General features: G+C 42.3%; 2 protein-coding genes across 2 annotated transcripts in view; both read right to left on the bottom strand.

Moving 5' to 3' along the window:
• Positions 1-9,759, bottom strand: part of LOC121567914 (LIM domain kinase 1-like) — a 96,605-nt gene extending 86,846 nt beyond the window's left edge. The window contains exons 1-2 of the mRNA XM_041878298.1: positions 9,532-9,759; positions 5,930-6,029 (exon numbers count right to left, since the gene is read on the bottom strand). Coding sequence (XP_041734232.1) covers positions 5,930-6,029; positions 9,532-9,589 — 158 coding nt within the window. The 5' untranslated portion in view covers positions 9,590-9,759. The remainder of the gene's footprint in view (positions 1-5,929; positions 6,030-9,531) is intronic.
• Positions 9,760-10,085: 326 nt separating this feature from the next.
• LOC121567915 (elastin) overlaps positions 10,086-12,367 on the bottom strand; it is an 82,763-nt gene continuing 80,481 nt past the window's right edge. The window contains exons 57-58 of the mRNA XM_041878303.2: positions 12,113-12,184; positions 10,086-11,964 (exon numbers count right to left, since the gene is read on the bottom strand). Of these exons, the coding sequence (XP_041734237.2) occupies positions 11,915-11,964; positions 12,113-12,184 (122 nt within the window). The 3' untranslated portion in view covers positions 10,086-11,914. The remainder of the gene's footprint in view (positions 11,965-12,112; positions 12,185-12,367) is intronic.

Here is a 12,367-nt window from a genome sequence, read left to right on the forward strand (position 1 = left end):
GCCATTTTGAACCATTTCATGTGTCTGAAGGTACAAACTCTGCCTTCCCAGCGGGCCCAGAGATCAAATCAAGTGCACTATAGGCCTACCGCTGGCCAATCAGATGGCTCAGATGACCGCGTCAGCAGTAACGTAGCAGGCATAAAAGAAAGCTACAGCAAAGTTGATACTGTGAGATTTCTAAACGTTTAAAACCATGACTAGAGAGATGCTGTTTTTATGAGTGAGTTCATGTTTAAGTTCTTACTCAGCACTGTCAACACTTTGTATTCAACATTTTTATAAGATATAGAATGCGCATTCTTCCTATTTCCCTTCAGAGCTACAACAAGCACTGCAGCAGTAATGAATGAGTAGGAAAGTGTAGCTATAGGCTTGCATTGTTGTTATCATTAGCGGCTTGGTTCTATTTTAATATCGAGAAATAGTTCACGTTCTCTGTTCATATGAGTAACAACATGAATTTGTGCATGAGGCAGAAATAATGCGGTGCAACTCGAGTTTTACCATCAGCTGGAAGACCGTGTGTCACGTTCGTTTATAGACGGGACGGACCAAGGCGCAGCGTGATATGCGTACATGTTTATTCAATATTAAACACAACGACAAAAACAACAAACGAAACGTGAAGTCCAAGATAGAACACAAAACATACCTTACACGGAACAAGATCCCACAACTAACTAGTGCCAAATGGCTGCCTAAGTATGGTCCCCAATCAGAGACAACGAGCGACAGGTGCCTCTGATTGGGAACCACACCGGCCAACATAGATCTACACATACTAGAATGTACAACATGGATAAACACAACAAGGAACATACACACCCTGACTCAACATATAAGAGTCCCCTGTGTCAGGGCGTGACACCGTGTCCCTTTTTGGTCAGTGTCAGTGGAGGAAAGGGAGAGCAGGAGGGATGTTGAGAGGCGGACCCTCAGTCTGCTGTTCTCTCCCTCCGCTGAGACTGACCATCAGATGCAGGAACTATCATCCCAGTAAAATAAAAAGCAAATAATGTAAATGTATGCTCACTCAGCTGTGCCTCACAAGTAATACAACAATGGATCTATTACCGGTGTGATCATATAGCCTACCTCAAATGTTGAAATATTTTATTTTTTGAATGGCCCGAACAACAATGCATTGGCAGGGCAATTCAAGCAAAGCCAATATGTGGTGATCATGTATTGGGCCTATAGCTTACTGCACAAACCTCATTGCTACAGTACTGTTTTTAATTGGTTCATGTTGCATAGGCTTACAAGTCATGTTTAAAAAAGATCTGAGCGGTATATCTCGGCTTGCATTTTGACTCAAAGTGATCTTGACTCAGAAAAGGTTGGTGACCACTGTTCTAGAGCTTTCCCTGTTAACACTATCAACATTTCCCTTTACTGTGGCAATTGTGATCGAATCAACGCAATATTAGCCACTTTCAATGCAACATACCGAAACAAAATGAACTATGCAAGAGAGCTGCATGTAGCCACGTGTGCACATTCTGTTCATATCCTTTGCTAGTTAGTGAGTTATTAGCCAAGTTTTACATAATTTGTAGTCAGAAATAGGGGAGTGATTGCTTCCTACAAGAGCACAAAACGTATACATTTCCAGACATCTTTGAAAAGCGAGTCAGGTAATGAGCTTTTTTTTTTGTCTTAAAGGGGCAGTGTTGTATTTTGAGACAGTCTTAAATAAGCTAAGTAGCAAATAGGCAGATGGTAGCATAATTTGTCTGATTCTCTGTAATAATGTTATGGGAATAATAATGCATTTTATTTAGTAAAGTGTTTTTTTGCATCAAACAACACAACATTTTCAGTCACCTCCTTGTCTGAAGGACAAGTGGATAAACAGGTTAATGTCAAGCCCTGCATTTTTTTTTTCAAAGTCTCATGGAATGTAGGTCTATATTGAACACCACACATTGGCTGCTACTGTAGGCTGAATAATAGACCAGCTATTTCCATGTTAAAATGTTATGGGATGCATTTTCTACATTGTTTTTGATGGTAGGCCAATCTGGTAGGTCTGCATTATGATCAAATAGCCACAGTAGCCTACTGGGCCACTGTTAAAACTGTAACTTAAAGCGGGTACAGCCTCAGTGCTCACAGTAAACGCTCACTGGAAGTTGCACAGAATTTTCACAACGTTCAAGTTTGCGCTCAGCAGACCTGAAATTTGCTCAGTGCTGAATTCTTTTTTAGGGAACATTGGTCACGAACGCTCTATATAACATGCCTAACCAGCTCTGCTAGGGCGAGTAAAATGGTCAGTTGTTCTCTCATTTGTGTCTGGAAGTAGCTAACTAGCAAGCTAGCCAACTTTAGCCAGTTAGCTTGGGTGCTTGGTTGGGACAACGCATGCATTGGCAGGCAAGCTGCAGAAGGACGAGCAGGCTATTCCCCATCGTTTATCAGTGCAATTTTGACGGCCAACTAGCTGAAAAAGTTTGAGAGGGTTTATCTAATGTTCCTTCGTTAGATTTGAGCTAATCTTGCTCTGGATAGCATTAGTTGTTGATCTTGTTGTTGTTGATGTGCATATAGAGAAAGATAGCCTACCTTTTTATGGTTGTTTGATCAATACACATGTAAAGTTCCTAAATGTATGAGGACTCCCTATAACGACACAGGATGAGACCCAGATGCAGACGCAGGAGGCAGATGGTTTGAGTCTCTGGTATTTATTAATAGACAAGGGGCAGGCAAGAGGCAGGTCGAGGACAGGCAGAAGTTTGTAAACCAGGTCAGAGTCAGTTAGGTACAGAATGGCAGGCAGGCTCGAGGTCAGGGCAGGCAGAATGGTATGGCAGGTGGGGTCAGGGTCAGGGCAGGCAGAATGGTATGGCAGGCGGGGTCGGGGTCAGGGTCAGGGCAGGCAGAAATGGTCGGAACCGGGAGGACTAGAAAACAGGGACTGGACAAACAGGAGCACGGAAAAAACGCTGGTAGGCTTGACGAGACAAGACGAACTGGCGACAGACAAACAGAAAACACCGGTATAAATACACAGGGGATAATGCTTCTACATCTGCATTGCTTGCTGTTTGGGGTTTTAGGCTGGGTTTCTGTATAGCACTTTGTGACATCTGCTGATGTAAAAAGGGCTTTATAAATACATTTGATTGATTGATTGATTGATTGATAATGGAGACAAATGAGAGACACCTGGTGGGGGGTGAAGACAAGCACAAGACAGGTCAAACAGATCAGGGTGTGACACTCCTGTGGTATTTAGCTACATATTTACAGAAATCCATACAAATGTAATTTGTGGCTTTTGCCGAATGCGTCCTAATGATCTAAAGTCGCGCTGTTGCAACTGCCTGTAAAAACACAGTCCAGTTCAAAGTGAATGATGGCAGGCCCTTGTGGCAAATGGCTTGTTTGCATATAGGCCTACTGCCCCTCTGATTGGCTATGGCGCACCGGTCTGCGTAGACTCCGGTCCTGGATGAGACAGATGTTTTTATTAGGTTTTATTTACTGCAATGTCTACTAATTGTCCAAACGCGCGGCCACTTTCCCAGTCTATATTGTTATGGAATTTACACAAATGCTTTAGTATACGTAATTCCCAAAAATTCGAAGAGATTTCATTTAGCTACAATGCTGTCAGTTCCACTTTAAATAAACAAATAAAAAACGTACAAGGTCTTAAAAAGGGGTCGTTTAAAGGGGGAGGTTAAAATAGGTAGAAAACTGCAAGCAAACAGGTTCAAAGCCCACCTTGAAGTTCACATTGACGCACTGTAATGTTACAGACACTTATAACAACACGCTCGATAGCTAGCACTCCCTAGCAGTGTAAGAGATATTTGATGGTACCAGAATCACATGTTCTGACTGTGTTCAATATTGTGATTGGCTCAATAAGCATTCCAAGCAAGCCCGCAAGGAGAGACATCATACAGGTGTGGTTGACTGGAATACACCGTTAATCAGGAAAAGTCTAGGTAATTATCTGAGGAAGAATCAGGAGTGTGTGTTTAGTTAGTACTGGAATGCTAGAAAGTGCCATTGCAGTAGAATCATGCACATAACCTACTAATGTAGTCAGTTATGAAGGATTTGGATTCGTTTTTTGACAGAGATATTAGATCTCTGTTTTTTCAGGTGACATTATTGCTCTACATACAGTGTGGGAAAAAATTATTTAGTCAGCCACCAATTGTGCATGTTCTCCCACTTAAAAAGATGAGAGAGGCCTGTAATTTTCATCATAGGTACACGTCAACTATGACAGACAAATTGAGAAAAAAATATATAGAAAATCACATTGTAGGATTTTTAATGAATTTATTTGCAAATTATGGTGGAAAATAAGTATTTGGTCACCTACAAACAAGCAAGATTTCTGGCTCTCACAGACCTGTAACTTCTTCTTTAAGAGGCTCCTCTGTCCTCCACTCGTTACCTGTATTAATGGCACCTGTTTGAACTTGTTATCAGTATAAAAGACACCTGTCCACAACCTCAAACAGTCACACTCCAAACTCCACTATGGCCAAGACCAAAGAGCTGTCAAAGGACACCAGAAACAAAATTGTAGACCTGCACCTGGCTGGGAAGACTGAATCTGCAATAGGTAAGCAGCTTGGTTTGAAGAAATCAACTGTGGGAGCAATTATTAGGAAATGGAAGACATACAAGACCACTGATAATCTCCCTCGATCTGGGGCTCCACGCAAGATCTCACCCCGTGGGGACAAAATGATCACAAGAACGGTGAGCAAAAATCCCAGAACCACACGGGGGGACCTAGTGAATAACCTGCAGAGAGCTGGGACCAAAGTAACAAAGCCTACCATCAGTAACACACTACGACGCCAGGGACTCAAATCCTGCAGTGCCAGACGTGTCCCCCTGCTTAAGCCAGTACATGTCCAGGCCCGTCTGAAGTTTGGTAGAGTTCATTTGGATGATCCAGAAGAGGATTGGGAGAATGTCATATGGTCAGATGAAACCAAAATATAACTTTTTGGTAAAAACTCAACTTAGTCGTGTTTGGAGGACAAAGAATGCTGAGTTGCATCCAAAGAACACCATACCTACTGTGAAGCATGGGGGTGGAAACATCATGCTTTGGGGCTGTTTTTCTGCAAAGGGACCAGGACGACTGATCCGTGTAAAGGAAAGAATGAATGGGGCCATGTATCATGACATTTTGAGTGAAAACCTCCTTCCATCAGCAAGGGCATTGAAGATGAAACGTGGCTGGGTCTTTCAGCATGACAATGATCCCAAACACACCGCCCGGGCAACGAAGGAGTGGCTTCGTAAGAAGCATTTCAAGGTCCTGGAGTGGCCTAGCCAGTCTCCAGATCTCAACCCCATAGAAAACCTTTGGAGGGAGTTGAAAGTCTGTGTTGCCCAGCGATAGCCCCAAAACATCACTGCTCTAGAGGAGATCTGCATGGAGGAATGGGCCAAAATACCAGCAACAGTTTGTGAAAACCTTGTGAAGACTTACAGAAAACGTTTGACCTGTGTCATTGCCAACAAAGGGTATATAACAAAGTATTGAGAAACTTTTGTTATTGACCAAATACTTATTTTCCACCATAATTTGCAAATAAATTCATTAAAAATCCTACAATGTGATTTTCTGAATATTTTTTTCTCATTTTGTCTGTCATAGTTGACGTGTACCTATGATGAAAATTACAGGCCTCTCTCATCTTTTTAAGTGGGAGAACTTGCACAATTGGTGGCTGACTAAATACTTTTTTCCCCACTGTATGTAGAGCAATAATGTCACCTGAAAAAACAGAGATCTAATGTCTCTGTCAAAAAACGAATCCAAAACTGGTCATTATGAATAAGACAAGTAGCATTGATATCAGATATCAGTCAGAAGATTGACAGGAGAAGAGACTGACTGATCAGTGAGAGGACACACTGTTTAAGCAGCACTCACCTGAAGCATACGGTGTGCCAGTCAGTGTTGAGTGCCTGGAGATACTGTTCATCATAGATCCGTTGTCTGCATCCCGCACACACGGGCAAACTTCTGCCAGCTGTAATACATGACACACACACACACACAGTCAGTGGACAGATCAAAGGACAACATGTGCGCTAGCTTCACGATTTGCATGGCTCATATACAGTGCATTCGGTAAGTATTCAGACCCCTTGACTTTTTCCACATTTTGTTACGTTACAGCCTTATTCTAAAATGGATTAAATACAGTTTTTCCTCATCAATCTACACACAATACCCCATAAAACAGAAATACCTTATTTACATAAGTATTCAGACCCTTTGCTATGAGACTCGAAATTGAGCTCAGGTGCATCACGTTTCCATTGATCATCCTTGAGATGTTTCTACAACTTGATTGGAGTCCACCTGTGGTAAATTCAATTGATTGGACATGATTTGGAAAGGCACACACCTGTCTATATAAGGTCCCACAGTTGATAGTGCATGTCAGAGCAAAAACCAAGCCATGAGGTCGAAGGAATTGTCCGTAGAGCTCCGAGACAGGATTGTGTCGAGACACAGATCTGGGCAAGGGTACCAAAGCATTTCTGCAGCATTGAAGGTTCCCAAGAACACAGTGGCCTCCATCATTCCTAAATGGAAGAAGTTTGGAACCACCAAGACTCTTCCTAGAGCTGGCCGCCTGGCCAAACTGAGCAATCGGGGGAGAAGAACCTTGGTCAGGGAGGTGACCAAGAACCCAACGGTCACTCTGACAGGGCTCCAGAGTTCCTCTGTGAAGATGGGAGAACCTTCCAGAAGGACAACCATCTCTGCAGCCCTCCACCAATCAGGCCTTTATGGTAGAGTGGCCAGACACTCCTCTGTAAAAGGCACATGACAGCCCGCTTGGAGTTTGCCAAAAGGCAAAGTACAGAGAGATCCTTGATGAAAACCTGCTCCAGAGCGCTCAGGACCTCAGACTGGGGCGAAGGTTCTCCTTCCAACAGGACAACGACTCTAAGCACACAGCCAAGACAACGCAGGAGTGGCTTCGGGACAAGTCTCTGAATGTCCTTTAGTGGCCCAGCCAGAGCCCGGACTTGAACCTGATCGAACATCTCTGGAGAGATTGGAAAATAGCTGTGCAGCGACGCTCCCCATCCAACCTGACAGAGCTTGAGACGATCTGCAGAGAAGAATGGGAGAAACTCCCCAAATACAGGTGTGTCAAGCTTGTAGCGTCATATCCAAGAAGACTCGAGGCTGTAATCGCTGCCAAAGGCGCTTCAACAAAGTACTGAGTAAAGGGTCTGAATACCCTCTCTCTATCACAACCCACACAGACGCAGGCAGGCAGACAGGCACACACACACACACACACACACACACACACATTATGCACGTGGATGCACACACACACAGCGCCAACACACATACACACATATGTATGGACGCATACACATTTACTTAATTCTGATAGAGGGTGACAGTTCTGGTGCAGTCAGTCTTGTTCACATGAGCTAAACACTGTAATACTGTGTGTCAGTGTCACACAATGCAAGGCCCAAGTGCCACAGTGAGTCAACTGTTTGTTTCCATTGCATTCCAGTTGCATCTCTGAACAAAATCTGATTTCAACAACTGTTAAGTGAACCTGCATTAGTAGGAATATGCCTACTAGTCCTACTTGTTAATAACCATATTATTATACACTACAAAACTGTTGGGAGGTAATTATACCCCGTTCTAAATGGCATTACTTTGACAATTAGTGGAAGAGCAGTTCAATGCTCCAGCTGATCTTACTATGGAAACCAGATCTTGCAACAGAATTTCTGGTCGATCTTTTCTTTTTCACAAATGTTATGGTGTAGGCTATATCATTTGCCTCGCCTAAGTCATTGACAGTATTTTGTATATTCAACTTCCAAAATATAGTGCACTATAAAGGGAATAGGGTGCCATTTGGGACGCAACCAAGATATTTGCTGGGCAATGGTTCCCTTACCCTGCAGTGGTTCAATATTAGGAAGTCAGCGCTGGAGTAGTTGTATTGATTGTATTGGCCAACAGATCTACTCTGCACTAATGGCCCTCTCCCAGCCATTACTGGAGCCTCTCTCTGACAGATCTGCTTTCCCTGATGACCGCTGGTGTTGCGTCTCAAGAGGGCCAGACTCCAGTCCATCACAAACTGATACACAGACACATGGAGTCAGCAGCACTAGTCAGATGCCCTCTCTCTCTCTCTCTCTCTCTCTCTGTCACAACTCACATAGACATAGGCAGGCACACACACCCACACACACACACACAATATGCACGTGCATGCACACACACACACACACACACACACAGAGCACACACACACACATTATGCATGTGCATGCACACACACACTTGTATGGACGCACACACATTTAGTCAGCTCTGATAGCGGGTGACACTCCAGTTCTGGTCAGTCACGCTGATATGAGCTAAACACTCTGTAATGCTGTGTGTCAGTGTAACACAATGCAAGGCCCAAGTGCCACAGTGAGTCAACTGTTTGTTTCCATTGCATTCCAGTTGCATCTCTGAACAAAATCTGATTTCAACAACCTGTTAAGTGAACCTGCATTAGTAGGAATATGCCTACTAGTCCTACTTGTTAATAACCATATTATTATACACTACAAAACTGTTGGGAGGTAATTGTACCGCGTTCTAAATGGCATTACTTTGACAATTAGTGGAAGAGCAGTTTAATGCTCAAGCTGATCTTACTATGGAAACCAGATCTTGCAACAGAATTTCTGGTCGATGACCCCTCCTATGTGAGGTCCCAGTAACAACATTATCCAATCCGATATTTAGGCGCCCTATCGCGTTGATATTACTACGTTACCTGTCATAGACAAGTTTCCTATCTATCCTTTTACATAAATGTTATATTGTAGGCTATATCACTTGCCTCCCCTAAATCATTGACAGTATTTTGTATATTCAACTTCCACAATACAGGCTAGTGAGCTAGCTAAAGTATCGGTGGAACTAGTTACATTGAAACTAGGCTAAACACGGTCATGGATTCACAGGAATGGAATGCCAAGGAAAGGTATTGTTTAAAAGAAAGTATAACTATCAGTTATGAAGTTGTGTTGTTGTGGGTCAGAGCAGAGCTGCGGTTTCACTATCCCATTTCATTTCTATTTAATTAGATTGAACTAACATTAACAGTTGAAATACACAAATGATTATACTTCTAAACAGCATCCCGGCCGTGTTATCATTATGCAGCGGGCTTATGTTACTCGGAAATAAAATAGAACGACTACCTACTTGGGTTATTGCAGCAAAACAAGGACACAAGGGACATTCTTTATTGATCATTCTCACAGAATACTTGTCACAAATCTCACCCTCCAAAAACACCATAAAACAATGTATCTATTGTGTTGTTGATTGTAAATTCAGTGGAGCATCTCTGTCCTCGAGCGCTGAAGGATGCACTGCGCTCGCTCTAATAACATCTCCCGCCCTGACACATGCTTCAAGACACTCGCTATCATCGTTCAGATAAAAACTGCGTATCGAAAACTTCAACTCACCTTCCTCCTCTCCCATACGTTCGTCCTTCCAGTTACAACAGAACAGCATCAACCTCATTCACTCTCCGACTCGGAGCTCTATGAGAGCCTGCCTCTAATGAACAGATAACCGGTCTAGTAGTGTTGTCAGTGTATATGCAGCCGACTGGACTCCCCTCACAGCTTGATACTGCTTCGAAAGATATTCTGCGATTCATTCGAAGAGGAGAGGATGCTAATGAAGTCAGGCTGCGGGAGAGGAAGCTATGGGTTGGCCAACCGAAAACAATCCCTGGAATTTGTGTCTGCGCAGCACAAGCACAAGCAACTGAGGGCAGAGAGAGGAAGCGATGCGCAGTGCACCCATCGCAGAAATAGGATCTGTATCAGAATAGCTGTATTAGAATAGTAATCTAGTCTATGAGAGCAGGCTGGAATAGGCTAGTTACATTAAAAGACTAGCCTACCTTCAGCCATTTAAAAGTTATTGAATAACATTTGAGCCATTGATTCATTTTGATATTTGGGTGCCGTTTTGGTGCAGATGGAAAAACGCTGATACCTGTGCACAAATGTGTATTCATTAAAACAATTTTATTTCGTTATTTTACTGAAGCAAATAAAATGCCGGGATTACCGGGAACAAGTCACATGTGCGTTGTGAAAATGAAAAAGTGCAAAACCCCATCATTCCTTATTTTGTTTTCATTTAAATAAAATGAATACTATCCCACCGCACGGAAGACACGGGGCGGTGGGCCCCTGACCAGAGCGGTTCACACACAGTTCAGAAAAAGCACCACCGAGTAGGCTACAAGAACTGAAGCCAGTGAGAGTCATAATAACCTAGGGCTATTACTACAACATACAGTACACACAATCCATAAAGAGAAATCGTAGGGTAACTTTGTAACAGAGCAAATCAATCTTTGATCAGTAATGTTTAGTGAGTCTTATTCAACTGTAACTAACTCAAGTAAAGAGTGAAATGGGAGCTCACTCTCACTATTTACACAGACTAGGGGCTATAGCCTACAGACAGACACATTAAAAAATCCCTTATGTATACAGTATAACAATTCTCAACAGTGATTAAATGCATTATGCAAATACATATTTTTTTTAACAAACATCATTACTGTTTTTTGTTGTTGTTGCCTTATTCTAGATTACACAAATCTGGTGGTAGCCTACTTTTCTGAGCAGAAACATTTGAAACTTGAATAATGAGAGACAATTTGCAAAAATTTAACTATAACTGCATGTGAAACTAGAATGATTCCAGATATGCATAACATTCTATGCACTTAATCTTGGACACCAGAAAAATGATACATAATTAATAAAACAAAATGTTCATTTCATACATACATAATGTACAATACATGCCAGAGCAGTATCGGAAGGATTTCAGTTTTACTTTTACATTTTTGTAAAACCTGCTTTGCTAAAAACTAAAAACATACAAATAATTGTAAAAAATGAAACACACTGCGTTTCAAAGGACTTGGTACAAACCAACACAATGTATGATATGAATATCACTAAAGATATCACCTACAAATCTTTTGAACACCTTTGGATTGATTGTCATCAGCTTTATCACATTCAGAGCAACACCTGCTCTTCATACTTCACGTTTGGTGGAAATCAAGGTAAGAAGGCTGAAGATAGGCTACTTAAACCATGGCACTTAAAATATTGGCAAAGTTAATGATGGCAGATGGACTGTGAAACCTTTGCGCACACACACCCGCTATGCCACTGTAATTTCACCCAGGGCTATAAATAGCAGCAGAGATGATAAAAAGTCAGAGGCAGTTCTGAAGCTACATGGCCAAAGTTTATCAGCACTTTACCAACCACACCTCTTGAAGCTCAACCCTTAGTTTGACGTGTCAGTATGTGAAGATCTCCAACTTTGGTACACACAGACACTAAGCACATAGAGATACTGCAGTAGAGGGATGTACAGTTACAGAACTGTTGCTGCTATAGTTGGAGAATCTTTCACATTCTCCTATCTACCCAAACACGCACAGATCTATGGCAAGCACACACGTACATAGAGAGACACACAGCCACATGGGCACACACCCACACAAGCATGCACACATAAACACTGGGTAACTACTAAAAGGGGAGCATCGCAGGCATGTCAATAAGAGCTGATGAACACCATGACCACTGTGATGATAAAGGCACAATCAATAACACTAAGTCACATCAAATGTGTGCAAAAGTCTGGGTCGGTGGGTTTGTATAAAAAATAGCTTGAGTCAAATAAAGTCCAACATATCTTTACATACTGTAATGGGGGATTTTGTGCATATAAAATGTACATTCTAGATCATGCAGTAGCACCATTGTTTCTTGAGGTTCAACTTCTTCTCAAGAACATCCTCTACTTCCGCCTTCCACAGTATTTGCTTTGGCATCCAGCAGCAACTCCTCCTGTTCAGAAACCACATTGTAAGAGAGGATATTTTAAATGCATGCATTTGAAAGAGGGTTTGGATTCATACATTTCTACTTGGTTCGGTACCAGATTTATAAATTGTTTTGGTCACATGCCAGAGGAGGTGTGTGTGTTTTATCATACCTGGTCTGTAGCCTCCTCCTCCTCCTGCTCCACCAAGGAAGCCCTGGAGTGGGCCATATTTGGCTGCTTTGGCTGTGAAAAAAGTTAGTTCATCACAGGTGTTTTTGTGGTCACTTATTATTTTGTTTTTTACAGTGTTGGCAAGTAATTTCCTGAGCAACTCGAATGTGTTTTTCTAACCACGCTGCACAGATGGGTAAACTTTATGGACATCTGTTGCTTGACCACAGCAGCCAAGAGCCCCAACAAGCCTAG

Source organism: Coregonus clupeaformis, chromosome 6, assembly GCF_020615455.1.
Source record: "Coregonus clupeaformis isolate EN_2021a chromosome 6, ASM2061545v1, whole genome shotgun sequence".
Taxonomy (NCBI): Eukaryota; Metazoa; Chordata; class Actinopteri; order Salmoniformes; family Salmonidae; genus Coregonus; species Coregonus clupeaformis.